General features: G+C 40.7%; 1 protein-coding gene across 3 annotated transcripts in view; it reads left to right on the top strand.

The window, feature by feature from the left end:
• HS6ST2 (heparan sulfate 6-O-sulfotransferase 2) overlaps positions 1 to 25,736 on the top strand; it is a 334,650-nt gene that overhangs the window by 234,547 nt on the left and 74,367 nt on the right. For 2 of the 3 annotated variants that reach the window (XM_024988000.2, XM_059883411.1), the window contains exon 3: positions 8,472 to 8,504. The exons of the other annotated variant lie outside the window; for it this stretch is intronic. In XM_024988000.2, coding sequence (XP_024843768.1) covers positions 8,472 to 8,504 — 33 coding nt within the window. The remainder of the gene's footprint in view (positions 1 to 8,471; positions 8,505 to 25,736) is intronic. 3 annotated transcript variants of the gene reach the window in all.

Genomic DNA, 25,736 nt, shown 5'->3' with positions numbered 1-25,736 from the left:
TGACATATGTCCAGGATGGAACATTCCACGTGTCACTACTGTCTGACCCTCTTCATGACTTGGCTGAATATTTCCTGAGGATGATCTCGATTCTTAGTTTAGCACTTGCCAAATCCTTGCTTGTTAGGGACTTTGTCATGCTCTGTGTCTTAAACATGTGAAAATGTGAATGAAGCAGTTCTGTGTCACCTTGGCAGCTTGCCATTCTTTGTCTGTGTCAGCATCCGGTATTTGGGATTCAGTAGAGTAGCAGTCTCTTGTGAAGCAGAATGTAAAGGGCACAGTGGGAATCTTCCCTGAGGATTTGAACTAGTCTGAGATAGCATTCGTTGTGGATCTTCCAGATCCCCAAATCTGAAATACAGAGACAAAATGAGGTAAAATAAACTGTAGAAATACACACATGCATGCAGATTTATGTTTATGTTCTAAGTGAAACTTTTGCAGGCTCTTATTATCAGAAAGCAAGCCCTGTTATACCCAGAATGTTTCTAAGGGATTCTTAATGGTCTATGCTTCCTTGGAAGCAAAAGTGTAGGTATGATCAAATTGAAGGAACACATTACTGAAACCTAACATACAAATACAGATGTTTGCATCTGGGGAACTCAAAAACACATTCAAAAATCACTGTCAGCTTTTTAAAAGAAGCAGACTCACAGATAGAGAGAACAAACTAGTGATTACCAGTAGGGAGTGGAGGGAGGGGCAGGATAGGGGAGAGGGAATGGAAGGTACCAACTATTGTGGGTAAGATAGGCTGAACAATTTATTGTACAACATGGAGGAATATAGCCAACATTTTGTAATAACTGTAAATGGAAAGTAACCTTTAAAATTATATACATTTTTTAAAAAAAACTTTTAAGAAATACTGTCAACTTCCAGTTGATGTAGTCAGCCTGCATCTGTGCACCCCCTTTGATAGTTCAAACAGTGGCCCCACATCATGAGTCAGAATGCATCTCAGGAGGAAAGACAAGCCAGGTTTTCTTTAATGACCTCTCTCTCTCTCTTTTTTTTTTTTTTTTGGTTTTTGGTTTGCTTGGTTTGTTTCAATGGCAAACTGTTCCTTTCACTCCTTTGTGAACGACTGCATTGTCAAGTAGGTGCTTCAGAGATGCTTCAGAAAGAATGTGTCTTGGCATAGCCAAGGACAAGGTACAGCCAGACAGACCCATTTCCCATGAAAACAAGAATCCCTCGGCCTCCAGGTTCTTAATTAGATCAGCGCTAGAGGGCACTCTTATGATGCCAAAATGGGAGGATTTTACTAAAAACTGATGGACAGGGGTCAGGGTGAGCGGACAGAGCTGTTGCTGTAAGGACAGCTGACAACAAACAGCTTAGGGAAGACCTCTGCAACTGAGAATTGCCTGACTCTCCAACAGATAAGAAAACACTCTGAAAAAAACTGTAGTCATCTTCCTCATCAGATCCACTTTGTGCTTGGTGTTTTGGCAATACAGAGCCCAGGTATTAGGTATTCTCACAAGGGAAAGGACAGAAGAATCGCTGATTGTTACCACGTGATGTAGTCAACGTGCGTGTAGGCAGAAAACAGCCTGAGCAGCTTAGGAAAATGCGTTTACAATTTCATAGCTGCTACTAGCATAGCATAGCAAAGAAATAGAGAAGGCAATGTACTCCAGTACTATTGCCGGGAAAATCCCATGGACGGAGGAGCCTGATAGGCTGCAGTCCATGGGACTGCTGAGAGTTGGACACGACTGAGCGACTCCACTTTCACTTTTCACTTTCATGCACTGGAGAAGGAAATGGCAACCCACTCCAGTGTTCTTGCCTGGAGAATCCCAGGGATGGGGGAGCCTGGCGGGCTGCCGTCTATGGGGTCGCACAGAGTCGGACACGAATGAAGTGACTTAGCAGCAGCAGCAGCAACTGCTAGAAAGGAAGAATTGAAACTCTTGGGGGTCTTTTAGGGCTATTTTCCCAGTCTTTTGCAGCCCTTGCTCTTTGGCTTGCTCCTAAGGGCTATGTGGCTGTATGTGGAGGCACAGACGCCTGCTTGCCTGATGGTGGATGTGGGGTGGGTAGTACACCAGCAGGGAAGGGGACCTATAGATCTGCGTCCTGGTCTCAGCCCTGCCACTAAGGTGTTCTGTGATCTGCAGCAAGTCCGCAGAGACTTGGGGGTCAAGAAGGTTGTGCAGCAGCATTAACTGCAACACTAATGATCTCTAAAAGATCATCCAAAAAAACTAACTAAATAAAAGATCACCCCTCAGAGACTGTGATTGATTGATTGATTGATGGTGGTAGGAAGACCTTTAAAACCACTTGTTTATAGCAGCCACCTGAGTTCTGAATCCCACCTTGGGTTAGAGAATGACTCCATGCTGTTGATCGAGATGGTACTAGAAGGATCTGACAGCTCAGAGCAGCTGATCTGCCCATATTGGTCATTCCTTGAGGTGTGACCACCCAGTCCAAATACAACCTCTGAGAGTGACCACAATTCAACCATCAGTAGTTCCCCCTCAAACTGGCTTATTACATTCAATTTAAAAATAAAGTCACTCAGTCGTGTCCAACTCTTTGCCACTCCATGTACTATACAGTCCATGGAATTCTCCAGGTCAGAATACTGGAGTGGGTAGCCTTTCCCTTCTCCAGGGGATCTTCCCAACCCAGGGATTGAACTCAGGTCTCCCGCATTGCAGGCGAATTCTTTACCAGCTGAGCCACAAGGGAAGCCCGGTCACACCTGATTTACATGCTGGGTACTGGCCAGAAGGTCCCAATCATGTGCAAGTGAAGGTACCTGAGGACCCAAGGGAGGTCTGGAGACATAATGGAAAGAGTGGGCCACTGAAGACAAACTTGTCCACTCAGCCTTTGGCCCCCAAGGTCTCTTAGAGCAATGCAAGAGTGTTTCTTTCAGCCTCAGTTGGTTCAGAACCCAGTCTTTATTCATAGGTTCTGGACTGAGTCAGATTCATTATAAAGCCTTAAAATGTTCTAATGAACAATGGCCTTTGGGAAAGCACCTAATCCAACATCCTCACTGCAGATAGGAAACCCAAGAGCCATCTTCCCCTCTGGAGAGTAGGCTTAAAGGAGTCACAGAGCAGAGCTGCCATTTATACACACATGTGTATATGTATAACTAAATCACTTTGTGGTATACCTGAAGTTAATACAATATTGTAAATCTATATCTCAATAAAATTTTAAAATACCTCGTGATAATTAGCATAAAATATAAAATTTGCAAACAAAATAAAAAATGAGTCGTTCACCTGGGACTTTCTATGCATGGGACACCTTCCCATTTAGGGGACCAGGTTCAACATGCAGAAAACTTTTTCACTAGGATATACCATATTTGGCCTTCAGAGATCAAACGAAGATGTGGCTGGAGATACAATAACGAGTTGGCCGGTAACTAAGCAGCAGTGTATTAGGTCAGACCAAGACAAGAGTGGAAGGGCATCCTACATAGTGAGAAGGTGGGGGTATCAGGAGCACAGCAGCTCTGGGTGTGGGAGCAAAGCAATCCAATGTCACAAATCAGAGAGCTTGAATGTGCTGTTAGCTTGGCGGCTCTGGAACGAACAGTGGTCAGTAATTGGTTCCCACGGGGTATTGTCTGCCACAGATTAGCAATCAGACCAAGACAGTGTTGGTAGGTTTTTTTTGTTTGGTTTTAACCACCCTTTGCAAATCTGAGCATTCATGAAAGCCTTTGTCTGGGAGTATGTGGCTTGGCGGTCCCTGTTGATTGACAGCAATCAGCAACATCCTAGGCTCCTGGCAGATGGAGCAGCTGCATGAGCCGAAAGAGAAAAGGGGAGGGGGAATCAGTTGTTTATCAATTAGATTTTCCCTGTTATTCTCAATTAAGTTTACTTGTGTAACTTTTCCATCCTAGAGAACCAGCCATTCTCTGTTTCAAATAAACAAAGCTGTTTTCCTGGACAGAATGATGATCGGCTACATTTCAACTTGGCTGTTACTGTTTTGGCCATGTTTTCTTCTACTCATAAGCTCAGACTGCGGGGCTCTGGGCTCTCTGAACTGCTAATGGCATGTTGTACAGAGAAAATGACTAGAGATTGCTGTTCTTCTAACTAACTTGGCACCAAAATGAAAGACAAACCTATTAGAGAATTACAAAAGTACTGGAACTGGAGGATTTTTAGAAACCACCTTGTGAAAATCCTTCTTTTCATATGACTCCCTGAGACTGGAGAAGAGAATTTGCCCAAGATCAAATGAGTCATTTGTAAAACTGGATTAGAAACCAGGAATACTGATTTTTAGGCAAAGGGTCTTGGATTTTTACATCGTCCTGTTTCTCCTACGTCTTAATTTGGATCCTTAATATCAAAGTGAATAGATAGTTTCACTTTTTAAAATTGAATTATAGTTGGTTTATAATGGTGTTAATTTCTGGTGTATAGCAAAGTGATTCAGTTATACATATATATGCATTCTTTTAAATATTCTTTTCTATTATGGTTTATCCCAGGATATTGGATATAGGTCCCTGTGCTTAGGTAGCTTCATTTTTTTTTTAATTTTATTTTATTTTTAAACTTCACAACACTGCATTAGTTTTGCCAAACATTGAAATGAATCCGCCACAGGCACACCTGTGCTCCCCATCCTGAACCCTCCTCCCTCCCCCCTCCCCATACCCTCCCTCTGGGTCATCCCAGTGCACCAGCCCCAAGCATCCAGCATCGTGCATCGAACCTGTACTGGTGACTCGTCCCACACATCACACTATACATGTTTCAATGCCATTCTCCCAAATCTCCCCACCCTCCCTTTCCCACAGAGTCCATAAGACTGATCTATACATCAGTGTCTCTTTTGCTGTCTCATACACAGGGTTATTGTTACCATCTTTCTAAATTCCATATATATACGTTAGTATACTGTATTGGTGTTTTTCTTTCTGGCTTACTTCACTCTGTATAATAGGCTCCAGTTTCATCCATCTCATTAGAACTGATTCAAATGTATTCTTTTTAATGGCTGAGTAATACTCCATTGTGAATATGTACCACAGCTTTCTTATCCATTCATCTGCTGACGGGCATCTAGGTTGCTTCCATGTCCTGGCTATTATAAACAGTGCTGTGATGAACATTGGGGTACACGTGTCTCTTTCCCTTCTGGTTTCCTCAGTGTGTATGCCCAGCAGTGGGATTGCTGGATCATAAGGCAGTTCTAATTCCAGTTTTTGAAGGAATCTCCACACTGTTCTCCATAGTGGCTGTACTAGTTTGCATTCCCACTAACAGTGTAAGAGGGTTCCCTTTTCCCCATACCCTCTCCAGCATTTATTGCTTGTAGACTTTTGGATCGCAGCCATTCTGACTGGCGTGAAATGGATAGCTTCATTTTTGTTCTGAATGTAAATGCCAGGGAGTAGGTGTCATCATTTGAGGTTTCTTGTTAGCAAAAATCCCCATCTAGAGTTTGGGGCTCCTGTGACAACTCCTCAATTCCCATTTTCCATTGATATATATCAATATGTGTTCCCTTCATTTTCATCTTTTCCTTTCCCTGCTAATTTGACTTTTAGGTAGTAGCTGTCACTGAGAGATGTTTACTTCCATCTTGAACCTTGGCCCAGAGGAGGGTTACTGTTACTGCTTCTTCCCCAGCCAGTGTCTGGGTCATGGGCATGAGCCCCACAGGCCCTTTTGTTACCACTTGCTGTTGCTTTCCCAGGAGGTGGCTTGCTGAAGGGTGCCGAGTCCAGTCTCGGAGTGTTACAGAACACTGCAGCATCCAGTGAAAAAAAAAACTCTGCCAGGATGTGGTACAGAGACTTCCTGTTTTCTTAGTATTTCAAGGTACACACACTTGGAGTTCTGTGAACAGCAAATGCCCTCATTGAAAAGAAACTTGACTTAACAGCCTTGGGGAGGGACTTTCCACACGGGGAACTCGTGAAAAGCCATCATGTCTCTTCCAATCAGAAGGAGAAGCCTTTCCAATCCAGATGTGGAATCAGATGCCCGCGGTTGTGTTCTTCATACATAAAGACATAAATAAAATGAGAAGAGATGTTTTCATAGAGTTAGTAACAGACAGTATATTTCTGTGGGAACTCTTCTCCAAACAGATGGTGTAAGGAAAAATCTTTCACAAGACTGTAAACTCTGTGAAGGCAGAGATTTGTGTCTGTTTTACTCACTGCTGCATCCTTAAGTGCCTCTAACGATGCCTGTTACATAATAAATGATAGATATTTTGTGGGGATGCTTTTTAACTGAATATACTTGACATATAACACTGTGTAAATTTACGGTGTACAATGTGTTAATTTGATACACTTGTATATTGTAATAGGATTGCTCTTGTGGCGATAATTAGTACCGCTATCACATTACATGGGGCTTCCCTGGTGGCTCAATGATAAAGAATTTGCCTGCTAATGCAAGAAATGCAGGTTTGATCCCTCGGATGGGAAGATCCCCTGGAGAAGGAAATGGCAACCCACTTCAGTATTCTTGCCTGGAAAATTCCATGGACAGAGGAGCCTAGCAGGCTATAGTCTATAGGGTCACAAAGAGTCGGATTTGACCGAGTGACTACACAACAGCAACAACAATGTCACATTACATAATTATCCTTTCACTTTATTAAAAGGTTTTTTAATAAAGATTCCATGTAAGAACCTTCTCAAAGAGTGTGTGTGTGTGTGTGTGTGTGTGTGTGTAAAATGGATTCCTCATGTTAATTCATTTTTTCTAATCAATATGCCTCTCCTTTTTCTCTTTCTCCCCATGGCTTTTGATTCACTTCTGTTGACTATCCACCCTTTTGACTGGTACACCTATAACATCTTCCTGGATCACCACTGAATAATCTACCTCTGGCAACCTGGACTCCCAGGTAAGACAATGCGCTTCCAAAAGTCTTCTTGGTGTAATCCCTGGGCAAATTTTAATAGACCATTGAGAAGCTTACAAAGACATTTTTAAAAAATCTCAAGAGGCAGTAGTTCCCCTGGTTAAAGTTAAATTTGATCTGGTCCCCATAACATTAATTATGCACATACTTATATTATTTGAGGATTTCTATTAATGCTGCAAAAATAGAATTAGAGTTTTGGAAAGTGCTACATATTTGACTTCAGAACTTTCTAGCATGAAGATTCAACATATAACTTTATGTTTTCATGTTGTTATTATTTTTATTTTTCACCTAAAGTTGTATTTTTTGTTCATGAGCCTGAGTGCAGTGGAAGAGATACTAGCCTTTCTTCACTGTGTAGGGAAATTAAGTCTTGGTAGGCCAGAACATTCTAGATTACTTCTTTCTTGTGGCTGGAATGGAAGAGGATCACACTGGGCCCTGGATGGTAAGTCAGCTAATGTAGGTATCTTGTCTAACAGATCTGATGTCACTAACTACATTACTTTTGTTTTCATCACATTTGCTTCTCCACCAGGCTTCACAACTCACAGAACCAGGGAAGGGGGCCTTAGCCACGCCAAGAGCTGATGATAAAAGAGCCATATGTTGCTCCTTAAACAATGATGCAAGGCCCATTGCCATGTCTGCTAGCCATGCTATGAAAATCTCTCTTAACTCACCTCTAAAACCTCAAGACATATTTAATGTAAAGAAATATTCCTCCAAAGAAAATGTCTAGGCTATATAACTCACTATGGGCACAAAAGTATTAGCATATTATAATATCCTTTGCTTAGTATAAACCAAAAAGCTATCTAAGCCCATTTGAACTTGCAGGTTAGCAATTGTCTGATGCGCAACTTCCCAGTCCTGCCTATATCAGAAATCCACATAGTAGAATGAGTATTTTGTGACTCAAGATATAATATGAAAGCAACTGAGTATTTTTTTAAACGGAGAGACATTGCTTACATTGATCGATGTCTTGCATTTGGGTGGAAGGAACAAGTGATGATTTATGTATCATTTTCTGTGTGCTTTGAATTTTCATCGGTTGGAAGAACATCCACAAAGTCTAATCATTCTTTCTTTTCTTTTTGTTATTTATGTTTCATATATCCTTGATAATATGAAAAATCCCTGTAAATTCCTCCTAGGTCCTTTCAATCAGGCATTTCCGTTTTAGTGATGCCACAGTGCTTGGTTTGGTATGGTCTTGGTTTTGGTTTATTGACTTTTGTTTTTTGCTTAGATTGCCATTGCCTGTGTGTCAGGGAGTGGAATTAGTTATGACTGAATGGGGGATCTTTCATTCTCAGCCCATAGCCCTTCAGAGGTTTGACTTTCAGCACTACCCTGTCCCTTTTAGCCCTCTAATTCATAATTTCCCCACTACATGAGAGGAGCTAGTGGGGAACAGAATTAGGGAGCCATCCATGAGCTGTTGCCTTGAGGTTTGGAAAGCTGAAAAAAAAAATGTGATCAAAGCAAAATGGAAAACTTTTATTATTTTAATTCCTCTCTTACTAAGCTCTTGCTAGCACCTGGTTTTACTGTTCCTTTAACAGGTGGAGGATTTTTCAGATTCTAGATGCAGCAAGGTAAGTGACAATGGATTTTGAGTTTAACCAAACCCAAGTGAGCTAGACAACATAGACTCTGCCATTGTCCATCAGTTTAATTTCCATACAATAAATAGTTAAGTTTCCACTTGGATAGATTCTTTCCATGTTTCTTTTTTAGTTTAAAACAGCTGACATGGCCCAGGCATGCAGTCTCAGATCTGAAAGCTGACCTAGTTCAGAAGTGGGGCGAAAGTTCCGGGCCAGCATCCCAGTCGGCCAGTAGGTCACTAGCTTCTTTTCCTTTTTGCTGAAATCGGAAGACACTGTGGAGTGTTCTGTTATGAAGACCCCACCCCACCATCAACAAAGCGTTCTCCACAGAGCTTCAGGGGCACCTGCCTGTCTCTCAGCTGGATGGTGGTTTAGGAAACAACTAGGTCAGCATTTTACTGAAGGGAGATGAATTATTTGAAAGTATCAGGGCTTGTAAAGTATGTACATATGTAGATTTGCAAGGTAGCGTAACCCCATAGGCTAGGGACCTTTGTGACATGAACTCTGCAAGTCTAATCAAACACAGGAAAGTTTCTAACTCCAGGGTGGGGGGCTGGGGTGGGGCTGTTGAGAATACAACAGAATAGTGTCTTTCCAGGCAATGACTGTTCCCTCGAGCTGTGCTGTCATAATGCCATCAGTGCTGAGGAGGCTGGGAGAATTGTCAGCCATTTTGTAAATGTGGCTCTCCTTGCTTGGCACATGGTTTTCTAAGATCATACTGCTCACCAGTACTGTATTTGGCCTATTCTAGGCTTATTGGCTCCAGAAAGATTTACCAGTGTCTCTACTTTCTCTTCCTACCCATCTATATTATTTGTTCCCTAGCCAGAGAAGTTAGGAAGAGCAAAGGTTATAGCCTTTGGATTCCTCTACTAGAGAAGACTCTCACTGAAATAGAGTAGATTGACCATATCTTAGATACCCAGTTTGGCTTTCAGTAGCTGGATTTCCATATTCCCATTAGGGTCTCAGTGGATTTATTTGACATCTGAGAAGCATCAATTCAGGGTTTAATTCCATAGTCAGGTTATAATTCATTGAGATAAATGGTAGACACCTAATCACACAATATTAGTGTAGGAGGGCATCTGAGCATCATGGATTGGGTGTATCATGGTGGCAAGAGTACTACATTTTGCTACTAACTAGTGGGGTGACTTTGCTCAATTCCTATGTCTGCTGTGAGCCTTGACTTCCTCATCTGTCAAATAAAACAGAGTGGGTGACCATTAAGATAATAGCTAATTAACCTAAAGACTATTATCCCTATAATTGCTTTCACAGGGAAAATGTTACAAATTTTGTTTTATATTTGTTTTAAATTTTGCTCCATGATAGAATCATCTCTGTCTTAATAGGCTTGCTATATAACAAAACAAGTCATGACTTATTCTTTATTTTTATTATGGGGCTGAGTAGTTTGACCAGAAACTATTGTCAGAGTAATTTACCTGCTTTTAGTTTGTGAGAAAGGAAGAGAAGAACACAGATGGTGCTATGGAAGAGAATCAGCTTTGATAAACGTCCATGGGAGCCATTTTTAATTCTGGTGGACTGAATGATGTATGAAAACTATTTGCAAAGCTAGCATGTTTTTCGACCACTGGTAAAATAAAGCAACAATTCATTTGGTAATCCCCATTGTACATTTAGTTTTCTAAATACACAAGATTATGATTATCTCTGTCTAGTAATTAACAATTTGCATAAATGCTTGCTATTATTTAGTTGTCTGAATGGATTTTCTAATCCAGAGAAAGAAGGAACAATCAGTGGGAGCCATCCCAAATGCCTTGCATTATTGCCACACACATGCACAATTAACAGCGAGGCTAATTGTTTCAGACCAGAACCTCATTTGTGCTTCTATAGACAGCAAAAACATTAACTGCCAGAGTGTTTGCAACTCTCTCTCTCTGTCTCTCTCTCTCTTTTCCCTATAGCCAGCTGTATTATAAGGTCTGCAGTTGGCTGCAAGAAAATTATTTGCCTGGATTTTCAGGGTATCATTTTGTGATGGAGTTTCCAAGCTTCTACTTAAGTTCACGATCAATGCCTTGAACAACCAAAGACTGATTTTTTTAATAATATTTTAACAGTATGCCTCTATAAATTTAAAGAATAAAAGGATGCTGACACATAAACCAGTTCTGCTGCTGCTTGTCCATTCTGCTTCATATTTTGTACCTTTAAAATGATCGGCGTTAGACCTGCATATGAGAATCATAAAAAGTCAAGACTGGAGGAGGCCTTTAAAATTACCCTATCAAATTCCCTCACTTTTCAGATGAGTTTGATAGACAGTGATTTGAATATCAATAACAACCACCAAATCAATGATGCCACATGTTTTAAAAAAAACTATCAAACCCTTGGGAGCTATTGTAGTAAATACATTTGAATGATAACCGGTTTGAAATTATACAACTTCGGCTTCTTTTCCAAAAAGTGAATCCGATTTCTTTAAATGTTCCTTCATAAAGTTAACCTAAACATTGCCATGATGTTGATGGCATATGGGTGAAAGACGGTGTTCTGTCAAAGTACTTTGGTCAATAGGAGACGCTCAACTGATGTACCAGCTCTCTTCCCCTCATACACGATGATGTCACTAATGTCAGCATATGAAGTGTTTCTTCAGTGACTGGGAGTACTGGCTTTTGGAGTCAAACTGTCCTTGGGTCCAATCCTGGTGCTGCCTGTCACTTGCTAGCACTGTGACCTTGAGTCATTTTTTTAGCCTCTGCAGACTTTGAATCTTCACATGTAAATACCTTACAGGGTTGTTGCGAGGATTAAATTGAGATCGTGCATATCAAGTGCTTAGCACTGCTCCTGGCATATAGTAAACAGTCAATAAGTGGTAATGGTTATTACCACGATTGTCTCACACACCTAGTACCAGTCTCATGCAACACTTACATTTCATCTTATGATGGTCTGGAGCACACGCATATACACCTGTACACATCAGCATATGGTCACGCAGAGTTCACAAGGATGGCACCCAGAAGACTGCTTTCCAAGATTATCTGTGACATGTTTAAAAATCCAGTGGCTCCTCCAGCTTTACTGTTCTTGAACTCTTTGGTGATTTTGGAACTTTTACACATCTTCTCATTTGAAAGCATTCCTAATTTATCTTGGTTCACCTCCTGTCTTCTTCTCAACACTTCTTAAGTTTCCTTTGTTGGATGTCTTTTACACACTCATGAGTGTGTGCACACATGTGCACGCACACACACACACACACACAGCCTCTCCCCCTCCCACTTGGCTCCTTTCAGTGGAGCAATTCCCAAGGTCCTGTCATTGATCTGCTTCTCTTCTCTTGCTGTGTGCTCATTCTGGGTAATTTCATCTCCTGACATATAGCTTCACCTTTCACCTCTACACTAATGATTCCTAAATTGACCTCTCCTTAACTTATTCCGGAGCTCCAGGCTAGCTCCAATTTCCAATTGCTTGCTGAGCATCTCCAGGGCAGGATATCCTAGGAGGCTGAAGTGTAGTCTGGCTTTTGTCATCCAGCCTCAGGAATGCAGATGGGGGAATCTAGCTTTGAGAAGTATTAAGGGCCAAAAACAAGGAAGATGTGCTGAGCATTCATCTGAGCAGAAGTAAAAGTAGTCTACGTTAGAAAAGTGGTTCACACTGAGTTTCCGTGGAAAGCATGACAAGTCAACTGTGAATTTCTATGATTATGAACTGGAGTTGAAACTTTCAAAGGTATATATTTTCCAGGGAGAAGAAACAGTTCTCCTAAGTGAAAACTGAGATCAATTTTTAAGTGTTGGTAGTCTGGTATGTTTGAGGAAAGGTTAATTAAAATGATCTTTCTTGGGACAGTCTGTATGGTTAATCTTGCTGCAGTGTTTTGTTATACAAACATACGTGCCCAGAGGAAGGATAATGCCTTCATCCTGAAGGATGAACATGTGGGAATTTTGAGAGCACTATGTGTATAGACACATACACACAGGCTGGGTCAGACATGCCTGACATATTGAATGTGTGAAAATAATTCTATCACATGGTAGATCGATTTTTTTCTTTTATTTATTCTGCAAATATTTACTGGACACCTTCCAGATGCCATGCTGTCTGTGGAACAATGGGCTGTCAATACAGAATGTGTAGTGTCTTTGTCCTTAAGTGTCTAATACAGTTTTCTTTAGTTATATGCAAGTGCATTGAGAGTTTAATTTGGTCTTGAAATATCTGCAGCATATGACAAGTTATTCAAAGACTATAACCTTGCTGAAACTCATAATGACAAAAGAGGACTTAAGGAAAATAAAGCCACTGCTAAAGTGGGAAAAGAATGTGCATAAATTCAAATTTATTTTACTTTTACTTCCATTTTATTTTACTTCCTTTAAATTTAGTAAATATTGAATTACTTTGGTATTTTACATTTCAAGTTGGCTTTCAGTGTTCTAGGCCAGAGTAAGAATAATTATGTCTGACCTAAAACTTAATTAGAGCAAAGAGATAAACAAATCTTGGTTAATAGTATTGTTGCATAGTATTGTTGCCTAGTCTTGTTAGAATAATTCTTTGTAAATGAGCTATTCTTAAAGAAACTACAGACCTAGCTTATAACTTTAGCACTGGGAACAATATTCCTTATGAAGGAAGGTGACCTCATTCCCCCATTCCCCAAATTAAGTACAGTCCCTCCAGTTGAATTACCACCTATGGAATATGCAGAAGTCATCAGACTCTCCAAAAGGTAATGGTCTAGAAAACGGGGTGAGTTCCTTGCCTTCCTGGGTGCACACCAGCTTATTCTTTAGAAATCTGGCATGGCCCTTTGTTTGCAAGTCTTGTATCAAGTATTGTCAGTCCCAGCTGTTGATTTCAAAGTCCACTTCAAGGTTACTCTCAGGTCCCAAAGATCCCTCATTGCATTTGTAATCTTGAAAACCAAACTTGAGGCCCCAAAAGTCCTCCTATGGATATGCAGATGGCACTATTCCCCTTTTATTGTGCCAGCACCCCCTTTATGACCTTCATGGCACAAAAACTCTCATAATAATGGTGCATGTATTGATCAAAATTCCTATTTCTCTTGCCTTAAATGAGCTAGAGATGTTGAAGTACTTCTCTTATTCTGATTGAAAGTAAGAATAATCAAAACATCCTTGAATTTATAATCTTGGATGTCTTTATCCTCACAGCTTTCATCAGTTGTAGTCTAACTTCTATTTATTCATTCAAAATGTATCTACTGAGCACTTACTATGTTCCACACACTGTTCTAGGCACTGGGGACAATAAACATGCAAGGTTTCTCCTCTTGTGTTTCTTAAGGGATGTAAGTATACATGAATGGGTGTGTGCACACATATTAGAGGGAAATAGAAAGCAAACAATATACAAGTAAATGAACAAACTAATCTCAGAGAGTGATAAATGTCATGAAAAAAATAAAAGTGGACAGAGAATGATTGGATGGATGGAGAGTGATCCATGTGATTTTGCTCTTTGCTTTTATAGATTTCATACAGATTTTGCTAACACTTTGCCTGGGCCCTTTGGTTTCCTCTATTTCATACTTTCCTGGTTTCAGTACCAGTTCTCATTTTTCTGCTTCTCGCTGCTCTGTCATTAGGACCGCCTCCCCTTAGCTCATCCTGAAGTATAACCCAGAGTGTGCTCCTTATTAAACTTCTGTTCCATACTTTTCTAATCTTCTTCAGCGTTAGTATTTGGCAGATTCACCTACTTCCTGTCATAGAATGTGAATAGGTCTAACTAACCCTTAGGGATATTTCTCTTGATTACTCACAGCATTTTTGTTACTCAAAACAAACTACCTTTTAAAAGAAAAACACAAGTATGAAAGGTTAGTAATTGTGGCGGCATTTGGTTTTGCCCATTTCTGTATTGGCAAGAGCCCTGGATTGAGAATTGGAAGACCATTGTCTCACTGCTATAGGACCTTAGCCATGGCACTTCCTTTCTCTGAGCCTGTATCTTCATGTATAAAAGCAGTGTTCAAAGTAGATGATCCCTGGGTTCTTTTAGCTCTGCTGCTGCTGCTAAGTGGCTTCAGTCGTGTCTGACTCTGTGCGACCCCATAGACGGTAGCCCACCAGGCTCCCCCGTCCCTGGGATTCTCCAGGCAAGAACACTGGAGTGGGTTGCCATTTCCTTCTCCAATGCATGAAAGTGAAAAGTGAAAGTAAAGTCACTCAGTCATATCTGACTCTTAGCAACCCCATGGACTGCAGCTTCTTTTAGCTCTAAAGTGGTACAATGAGTTGTTTTCAGAGACATGGTCTAAGATCTCTTTCCAACATTCTGTTTAATTCTGTAAAGTGGATGTGTGGGAACATTTTCCAGTGTATCAGAATTGCTTAGCTTAAGCATGAGTTTTCCAGCAAAAGCCAGCTTTACAATTTTTGTAAATGTCACAAGAAGTTAAAACGTTGCTTATTGTTTTAACCTCCACCAGCCAGGGCAACATTTCAACACCACAGATGCAACTCTCAACTTCTTATGAAAATACCTGAAACTTCGCTGTCTTTTCAGATTGCCCACAGGAAATCTTCAAGCAGAACCAAATGCTACTAAGAAGGAAGGCATTCTAAGTTGGCTTCACAATGACATGGCCTAGGCCTTGCCCTCTAGTGTGTCAGGTGCCAAGAAAAGTGTCTTAACTCTTAGAGGGCCACTCAGGGTTCTTGCAGCCATGGCAGTATTGTCTGCCTCAGCACCTCGCCAAAGCCCAGTTAGGAACCAAAGTTGAACTTGGAAAGTTAGTCTTCCCTAACTTCCTCACACCTTCCCTACATCTGCTGCACTGGGCTTTGTGGGAGAAGATGGGGAAGCAGGAAAAGTGGGCTTGGACAACTAGAAGAGGAAGAGCTAGAAAGTCACCAACATCTGAAATACCCTTGCTGTGCCCTTCTATGTTACCACTGTTCCATAATTTCAGATACCTGCCATGTTCTAAACACAAGAATCAGGGACTTCCCTGGTGGTGTAGTGGTTAAGGCTTCCAGTGTCAAGGGTGTGGGTTGGATCCCTGGTTGGGAAGCTAACATCCCACACGCCTCTCTGTGAAGAAACCAAAACATAAAACAAAAGCAATGTTGTTACAAATTCAATAAAGACTTTAGAAATGGTCCACATCAAAAACATCTTTTAGAAAATAAAATAAATATAAGAATAAGCTCCATGATAAGATTTTAGGAATTCACTCTTTTCCAGAGAAAAGCCGGCCATGATTTTGTGGTCAGAGAGTCTGAAGAAGATCCAAGAGGGTTTAGAAACTCCAAAGAAGTGCATCTCTGATCAACTTTCACAGGATATTGACATTGAAGAAGAATTGGGCTTAAGGAAAGAGATGAGTGAGACAGCTCAGGGAGCTCCTGTATGGCTCTCATGTAAAAGCCTGTGAGGTTGTGCCGATGAGGAAATAGATCCTCACCAAGACAATGACCTATCTAAGCACACCCAGCTAGTTTGTGGCAGACTCAGGACTACAATTCAGGTCAACTGCATCCCCTCTGGTGCCTTGATTTGGAATTACCTATGCTACCTGGGAATTATTCTTGCCTGTCTGCTTGGTTTTGCTATTTAATTCTTGGTGCTACTTTTGTTCACAGCATTTGTAATTCATTATTCTCAAAGAATTTTATCAATGAAAGTAGGCAAAATCCCTTAGCAATAGGTAAAGTGCATGGATTTTGGAGGCTCTGGGGCAGCTGATAGTCCAGGGTCACCAAAAGGAGAGAGTAGCTGGATTGGAAATAGAGCCTGCAATGCAAGATTCAGTTGAGATAAATGAAGACAGGGCTATAGACTGGGGCTCCACAGTTAAATGTATACATCATTTATTTTTTTATATATTATTTCTTTAATGCTCATTCTTAATTATAGCTCTAGCCCTTTCTCCATCAAAAAAGTTAAATGTCTTTTAATTTAGGTTCTCAGTACTTTGAATCCTTTCCAGGTGTGTTTGTTGCTCTATCTTTCTATTTCACTCTTCTAGGTGGGCTTCTTTTTTGCATGCAATATTTTCCATTAGTTTGGTCTCACTGCCTTGTCCAGAGCATTTGTAGCACAACTATATATCATAGGAGATCTTATGAGCACATAAAATGGAGAACACTATTTCACAAGGTAGGAATTACTAGATTATTTCTGTTCCCCTTCCAGAGTTGAAATATTTCCTATTTGGCAAATAGCCTTTCTTCGAAATCCTAAAATTGCACCTAGGAAAAAAATGACTCTCACCAAGGCACCATGGGGCTTCCTGTCCCTTCACTTTCATTGGCTCAGCGTCCAATTTACTGCACTGATTTTTCCGGACAGCTCAGCATTACCTCGTCAGCCAGACACTGCGATTATAAAGGGGCTTTACCAAGGCCTGATACAGTTTGAAAACTTTTCAACTTTCAGAATTTTGGCCGTGGGTATGCCAGACAGCATGTGTGAATGGGATTTGGTAGCTCGTTGGTCTTTTTCTCATGGCTTTTACAAAGTGCAACTTGATTTTTGCTCGCCATGGGGCACCGTTTACCTTCTCTTCTCTGGGAGCTCTTGTTCATTTGTCAGGAGCCCTAAGAGAAGGCTGCTCATGTACAGCTGTGGAATGTCAGAGTCATTCTAAACGGGCATAAATGAGCCTTTAAATGGCCTTTACTGATTGTTCCTATATTAGAATGTAAATGCACATAAGACTTTATGAGGAGCCTGTGCATAGTCTTTCTCCAATTTTTTCATATGAATTGATTTGACAATGTCAGAGATGATGCATGAGGCAAAATAAAGAGTTTCTTAAGCCCATTAAAGCTTGTTTGCATGAAAAGGAGTAAAAGCTACAAGGAAGAAAGGAACATTAAGTGATACTTTTGGCTGGAGTCATTTTCTGACGCCCAAACGCCTTTTAGACCATAACCTAGCTTCTGAACCTATGCAGGGGAAAGTGATTACATGGATGTTCTTTTGCTCAAATAACCTTTCTTGACTAATTAAAGGGAATTAATTTCTGGTTATGCAGGAAACACTGAGGGATTTCTGAAATTCATAAGAGTGAAATTAACTAAGACCTAAAAATTAATTAGTTATAAGTGCTGGTATGTTTTATGAGAAAATGAAATAAGATGGGAGGATAAGAGCTCTGAATGAAGATTCCCTGAAAACCACAGAATGTTATATCATTGAAGAACCATGTGGTTTAATACTCGGAGATCATAAGACCTCATGTTAAGCCCTTCACAAGGAAAGTTCCCTTAGACTCATCTATTCCTTTCTGTATGACGCCTTCAGTGTCAATTTTACAATGCTACTGAAATCTATGTATATGTATAAGGGAAAGTGAAAGTTGCTGTCATGTCTGACTCTTTGCGACCCCATGGACTATACAGTCCATGGAGTTCTCCAGGCCAGAATATTGGGGTGGGTAGCCTTTCCCTTCTCCAGGGGATCTTCCCAACCCAGGGATCGAACCCAGGTCTCCTGCATTGCAGGCAGATTCTTCACCAGCTGAGCCACCAGGGAAGCCCATGTACATGTATAATTGAATCAGTTTGCCATACACCTGAAACTAACACAACATTGCAAGTTAACTGTACTTCAATTTAAAAATCTATTTGCCAGTTTTTTTTTCTTTTATTTATTTATTTATTTTAATTTTATTTTATTTTTAAACTTTACATAATTGTATTAGTTTTGCCAAATATCAAAATGAATCCACCACAGGTATACATGTGTTCCCCATCCTGAACCCTCCTCCCTCCTCCCTCCCCATACCATCCCTCTGGGTCGTCCCAGTGCACTAGCCCCAAGCGTCCAGTATCGTGCATCGAACCTGGACTGGCATCTCGTTTCATACATGTTATTTTACATGTTTCAATGCCATTCTCCCAAATCTTCCCACCCTTTCCCTCTCCCATAGAGTCCATAAGACTGTTCTATACATCAGTGTCTCTTTTGCTGTCTCATACACAGGGTTATTGTTACCATCTTTCTAAATTCCATATACATGTGTTATTATACTGTATTGGTGTTTTTCTTTCTGGCTTACTTCACTCTGTATAATAGGCTCCAGTTTCATCCACCTCATTAGAACTGATGCAAATGTTTTCTTTTTAATGGCTGAGTAATACTCCATTGTGTATATGTACCACTGCTTTCTTATCCATTCATCTGCTGACGGGCATCTAGGTTGCTTCCATGTCCTGGCTATTATAAACAGTGCTGTGATGAACATTGGGGTACACGTGTCTCTTTCCCTTCTGGTTTCCTCAGTTTGTATGCCCAGCAGTGGGATTGCTGGATCATAAGGCAGTTCTATTTCCAGTTTTTGAAGGAATCTCCACACCGTTCTCCATAGTGGCTGTATTAGTTTGCATTGCCACAACAGTGTAAGAGGGTTCCCTTTTTTTAAAGGCAGGTAGAATGGTGAATGGAGAAGGAAATGGCACCCCACTCCAGTACCCTTGCCTGGAAAATCCCATGGACAGAGGAGCTCGATAGGCTACAGTCCATGGGGTCGCCAAGAATCTGGCACAACTGAGCCACTTCACTTTCACTTTCAGAATGGTGAAATCTAGCTTCAAAATAAGTGGAGTTTATAAAGAATATTCTAGGAGAACCTTAAATGCAAGACCAGTCTAAGTCAGAGTAGTCATCAGCTGATCTGTTGTAAGAAGCTAGCCTTGATTTTCTGTTTTTTTTTTTTTTTTTTTTTCCTTTTTGCAACACCAGCTCCATTTCTAGCAGCAACTGCAACTGAGCCAAAAGCAGATTCATTGCCTGTTTATGCTGCTGGTGCTGATGCTAAGTCGCTTCAGTCGTGTCCGACTCTGTGTGACCCCATAGACGGCAGCCCACCAGGCTTCCCTGTCCCTGAGCAGAGGATTAAGCTAGCCCTGTCTTCTGGGAGCTTATAATCTAAACCAGACAACAAACTGGAAACCATATCCATCACACCTTATATGCTCATTTCCTTTCTCATATTAATTCAAAGAAAACAGAACGTGGCAAGTCACATTCTCCAGGGTTTGTGAAACCTCTGGAGAGTATTCTTTCTCTGTTTTTGTGACTTTTCAAGTTGAAAGCTATTTTGTATGTAGTATGCTGTAGATTGTACTATTATTTTTAAAACTGGGGATGAGATAGCCAGCAATATTCTTTCTTTTTGTTTTTTTACTGTCAACAAGTTGCATTACAAAAGTAGGGATCAAATTAAAAGTGGATTCTCGATTTGCCATGGGGAAATATGCACAGTATTTCAAATACTGTAAGGTCAGGGTCAACTTGGGATAGAAGAGGTATCATAAAAAATTAATTTAGGATACTTGCCTTGAGATATTTCTGAGTTATAATAATCCCACAGGTGAAAGCAAATCTATGGAATAATTAAGGTGCTTGGTTTGACCTTTTTAGCAAAAGGAGATATACCAAGACATGACCAAAGCTTGGAGCTGAGGCAATGCAGTTAATTAATGGGGGTTGACGAGTTATATTATAGGGATGTGAACCTTTGTGAGAACATGTTGTAAGACATGTGCCAAGCCAACATCAGTTTCCCAAGGATTATGTATAGCAGACAATGACAGAGAGAGAAGCAGAAATGCAGAGATATGCTACTGTATATAAAATGGATACTAATGAGAACCTACTTCCCTGTATACCCCAGGGAACTCTACTCAGTGCTCTATGATAACCTAAATGGGAAGGAAATCCAGAAAAGAGGGGATATATATGTATATATAACTGATTCACTTTGTTATACCATAGAAACTAACATAACATTGTAAATGAGCTATACTCACATAAAAACTCATTAAAAAAAGAAATGCAGAGATAGAGCACATTTTTAATTATATTTTTATTTTTTATATTTTTTTCTAATATGGTTTATCATAGGATATATTAAAATGTGTGTATATATATATATATATATATTTAACTGAATCACTTTGCTGTGATTAATACAACATTGTAAATCAACTATACTTCAGTTTTTAAAAATAAAAACAAAGGAAAACAAACAAGGTAGCAAGATGCTGAGTCAAGGTATGTCCCTGGTGGTCCAGTGGTTAAGGATCTGCCCTGCAATTCAGAGGTCACAGATTTGATCTCTGGTCCGTGAACTAAGATCCCACATACTGCAGGACAGCTAAGTCCGTGCTCCTCAATGAAAGATCGTACAAGATGCAATATATGGCAAAACCAATACAATATTGTAAAGTTAAAAAATTAAATTAAATTTAAAAAAAGAAAAAAAAAAGATGCAATTAAGACCTGACACAGTCAAATAAATGAATAAGTATTTTTTTAAAAAAGAAGCTGAGCCATAGACGGACAAAGACCAAGAATTGAAAATCAGCCAACCTAGAATTAAAATTCCCATTCTGCGGTTAAATTCACTCTGCAACTTTGGTTAAGTCACTTTTCCTTGGGCCTCAGTTTCTCCATTATAAGATGAAGGAGTGTGCTAGAAGGTGACTCCATAGAACTTACCAGCTCTTTAATTCTGCTTTTGGGTTCTAAGGAAATGAACAGGCCAGGCAGGTGGGTGGGTAGAAAATACACACAGGCAGGCATGCAGACAGACAGACAGACTGATGGCAAACACACCTCTGCTAGCTTCACAAAAATAGGACAGTATTCTACTGGGCCAATGGACATTGAATCACCAAGCAGACCAGCCAGATCCACAGACATGTGTCCTTACTTTTGATACTGCCATGATGATCTGAGGAGTTGGCAGGTTTCCTCTGCCCGGCCCTGAGCGAGCTTCCTGACAGTCAGGTTGAGTCATTTTCTGATTCAAAATGGCTGTCTTTCTTTCCTCTACAGGCTCAGAAGAGTAGCTAGCTGTGTGAAGATCTGTAAATGACCTCTCATACCCAAATGGAAGGAGAATGCAAATGTGAGGCTTTGTATGTCTCACCATTACTTCAGCTCCCCAGCAGAACCTTCTGTGGGGGTGGGGCATGTAGGGAGTGGCTAGTACCGCTTGCAGATGAGGAAACTCAAATAACCTACCATGGATCTTCTTGCCCAACTCTGCGTACCTCTCTTTCTAAAGCTCAGTGGATAGTTTGGAACACACTGTGCTCCCCAGGCTTTCAAATTTTACCACTTTTAAACTTTTGTGACTCTAGTTTGTCGGGTTGGGGAACTGATGAGAATAATTAGTACTTGGCAAGCTCCCAGCAGCTAGCAAATGACTTTAGTAAGGAGAGAACCCAGTACCTGGAAGATAAAGTGAGTGGAGCCAAAGATGATGCTCCAAACAGTAGTACAACCCGTAGTTGGCTGATTTCCCTTTCACTGGTTTTTGCAAGAAACTAAATACTGTGATTTTCTTGGGCTTACGATTTACCAACTCCTCCTAAAATAATACCCCAAAAGCTTAGCTTGAGGGTGAGTGGCCTTATGGTAGGTCCTCCTCCAAATGAATATGATTGAATGCTGGTCTCTCTGTGGCGTCTAAGATTCCATTTTGAGTTTATCCAGATCTTCATATTCTGATGCTTATACATGTTAGAAGAAAAGAAACTTAATCAAAAATGTGTTTCTTCAGTGAAAGATACCTCATCAGGAAAACAGAGTCCACGCTGCACATCAATATTTTGGCCATGCCACATGGCTTCTGGGATCTTAGTTCCCCAACCAGGGATGGAACCCACACATGGAGTCTTCATCAATGGACCACGGTGAAAGTCCTAATATTGTACTTTCTTAAGCAGCTTTTGTCATCACTACAACTTCCACTTTATCAGGCCAAACAAGTCTTGAGAATGAAGGCCAGGATGAGCACCATGTGAGAAAGAAGGTGAGGAGGCCAAACTGGCTTTAGGCAAGGATTATTCTTACACTAAGTGGCTGATGGTGTCAATTGAATCACGTGGACCCTGCTTGGAGAGGATGCTGAAAGGCTGGGGGCGGGCTTGGCTTCCATGTGCATGGCCAGTCTGAACTCTCCCCTGATCTCCAGACTCATATAACCAACTTCTTAGCCCAGATTTCCTCTGAAGATTAATGGTATCTCAAACTTGACCTGCCCCAAAACAAATTCCTGACTTTCCCCCTAAAACTTGCTCCTCTCAGAATCTTTTCCACCTCAGTAAATGGCAATTCTGCTCCCCATATCCTCAGTATATCTTTCATGTGACTTTTTCTCTCCCAGGTTACGTCTAATCCATTAGCCTTCATAATATATTGGTAATCTGACCACCCTCATCATCATCTCCTCTGCCAGGCCCCTCTAAGCTACCATCATTTCTTTTTATTTATTTATTTATACTGAAGTATAATTGATTTACAATGTTATATTAGTTTCAGGTGTACAGCAAAATGATTTAGTTATATATGCTGTGCTGTGCTTAGTCGCTCAGTCATGTCCAACTCTGTGCGACCCCATCAATTGTAGCCTGCCACTCTCCTCTGTCCAAGGGGATTCTCCAGGCAAGAACAATGGAGTGGGTTGCCATACCATCCTCCAGGGGATCTTCCCAACCCAGGGAGAGAACCCAGGTCTCCCATATTGCAGGCAGATTCTTTACTGTCTGAGCCACCAGGGAAGCCCTTAGTTATATATATATACCTATATATCTATTCTTTGTCCTCGGTTATTACAAGATATTGGATGTTCTTTCCTGTGCTATACAATAGGACCTTGTTTATTTATTTTATATAGAAGCTTTCCTCAGTGATCAGTACAAACAAATAGATGAAAACAATAGAATGGGAAAGACTAGACATCTCTTCAAGAAAATTAGAGATACCAAGGGAACATTTCATGCAAAGATGGGCTCAATAAAGGACAGAAATGGTATGGACCTAACAGAAGCAAAAGATATGAAGAAAAGGTGGCAAGAATACACAGAAGAACTGTACAAAAAAGATCTTCACAACCCAGATAATCATGATGGTGTGATCACTCACCTAGAGCCAGACATCCTGGAATGTGAAGTCAAGTGGGCCTTAGGAAGCATCACTACGAACAAAGCTAGTGGAGGTGATGGAATTCCAGTTGAACTATTTCAAATCCTGAAAGATGATGCTGTGAAAGTGCTGCACTCAATATGCCAGCAAATTTGGAAAATTCACCAGTGGCCACAGGACTGGAAAAGGTCAGTTTTCATTCCAGTCCCTAAGAAAGGCAATGCCAAAGAATGCTCAAACTACCACACAATTGCACTCATCTCACAAGCTAGCAAAGTAATGCTCAAAATTCTCCAAGCCAGGCTTTAGCAGTACGTGAACCGTGAACTTCCAGATGTTCAAGCTGATTTTAGAAAAGGCAGAGGAACCAGAGACCAAATTGCCAACATCCGCTGGATCATCAAAAAAGCAAGAGAGTTCCAGAAAAACATCTATTTCTGCTTTATTGACTATGCCAAAGCTTCTGACTGTGTGGATCACAAAAAACTGTGGAAAATTCTGAAAGAGATGGGAATACCAGACCACCTGACCTGCCTCTTGAGAAATCTGTATGCAGATCAGGAAGCAACAGTTAGAACTGGACATGGAACAACAGACTGGTTCCAAATCAGGAAAGGAGGACTTCACGGCTATATATTGTCACCCAGCTCATTTAACTTCTATGCAGAGTACATCATGAGAAATGCTGGGCTGCATGAAGCACAAGCTGGAATCAAGATTGCCGGGAGAAATATCAATAACCTCAGATATTCAGATGACACCAGCCTTATGGCAGAAAGGGAAGAAGAACTAAAGAGCCCTTGATGAAAGTGAAAGTGGAGAGTGAAAAGTTTGGCTTAAAACTCAACATTCAAAAAACGAAGATCATGGCATCTGGTCCCATCACTTCATGGCAAATAGATGGGGAAACAATGGAAACAGTGAGAGACTTAAGTTTTCTGGGCTCCAAAATCACTGCAGATGGTGATTGCAGCCACAAAATTAAAAGACACTTGTTCCTTGGAGGAAAAGATATGATCAACCTAGACAGCATATTAAAAAGCAGAGACATTACCTTGCCAAGAAAGGTCTGTCTAGTCAAAGCTATGGTTTTTCCAGTGGTCATGTATGGATGTGAGAGTAGGACTATAAAAGCTGAGCACTGAAGAATTGATGCTTTTGAACTGTGTTTTTGGAGAGGACTCTTGAGAGTCCCTTGGACTGTAAGGAGATCCCACCAGTCCATCCTAAGGGAAATCAGTCCTGAATGTTCATTGGAAGGACTGATGTTGAAGCTGAAACTCCAATACTTTCGCCATCTGATGCAAAGAGCTGACTCATTTGAAAAGATCCTGATGCTGGTAAAGATTGAAAGCAAGAGAAGGGGATGACAGAGGATGAGATGGTTGGATGGCATCACCAACTCAATGGACATGAATTTGAGTAAACTCTGGGAGTTGGTGATGGACAGGGAGGCCTGGCATGCTGCAGTCCACAGGGTCGCAAAGAGTCAGACACGACTGAGCGACTAAACTGAGTGACTGAGTGTGTATCTATCAATCCCAAACTCCTAATTTATCCCTCCCGAACTCCCTTTGCTTTTTGGTAACCACAAGTTTGTTTTCTGTGTCTGTGAATCTATTTCTACTTTATAAATAAGTTCATTTATATCACTTTTTTAGATTCCACATATGAGTGATATCATGTGCTATTTGTCTTTCAGTGTCTGACCTACTTCACGTAGTACGACAGTCTCTAGGTCCATCCATGTTGCTGCATTATTTTGTTCTTTTTATGGCTGAGTAATATTCCATTGTGTATAAGCACCACATCTTCTCTATTTCTCTGTTGATGGACGTTTAGGCTGCTTACATTTCTTGGCCATTGTAAATAGTGCTGCTGTGAACATTGGGGTACATGTAACTTTTCACATTAATTTTTGTCTTTTCCAGTTATATGCCCAGGAGTAGGATTGCTGGATTACCTGGTAGTCCTATTTTTAGTTTTTAATGGAGCTTCCAGACTGTTTTCCATAACAAGCCACCATCATTTCTTCCATTGGCCACTGTAAAAAGCTGGTTCCCTTGCTTCCACCATAGTCCCCTACAGCCTGTTTTCCATGCAGTGACCAACCTGATGATCCTTTTGAAATGTTAATTCACATTTTGTCATTCCTTTGTTCAAAATCTAATAGTGGCACTCCATCTCACAAATAATACAAGAATGAAGCCTTTCCGTGGCCTGCAAGGGCTTGCATCGCCTGATTCTTGTTTTCTCTCTGACTTCATATTTTATTGCTCTGGCCTGTGACCT

This window comes from Bos taurus, chromosome X, assembly GCF_002263795.3.
Source record: "Bos taurus isolate L1 Dominette 01449 registration number 42190680 breed Hereford chromosome X, ARS-UCD2.0, whole genome shotgun sequence".
NCBI classification, from domain to species: domain Eukaryota; kingdom Metazoa; phylum Chordata; class Mammalia; order Artiodactyla; family Bovidae; genus Bos; species Bos taurus.
This window is presented reverse-complemented; position numbering and strand designations above follow the sequence as displayed.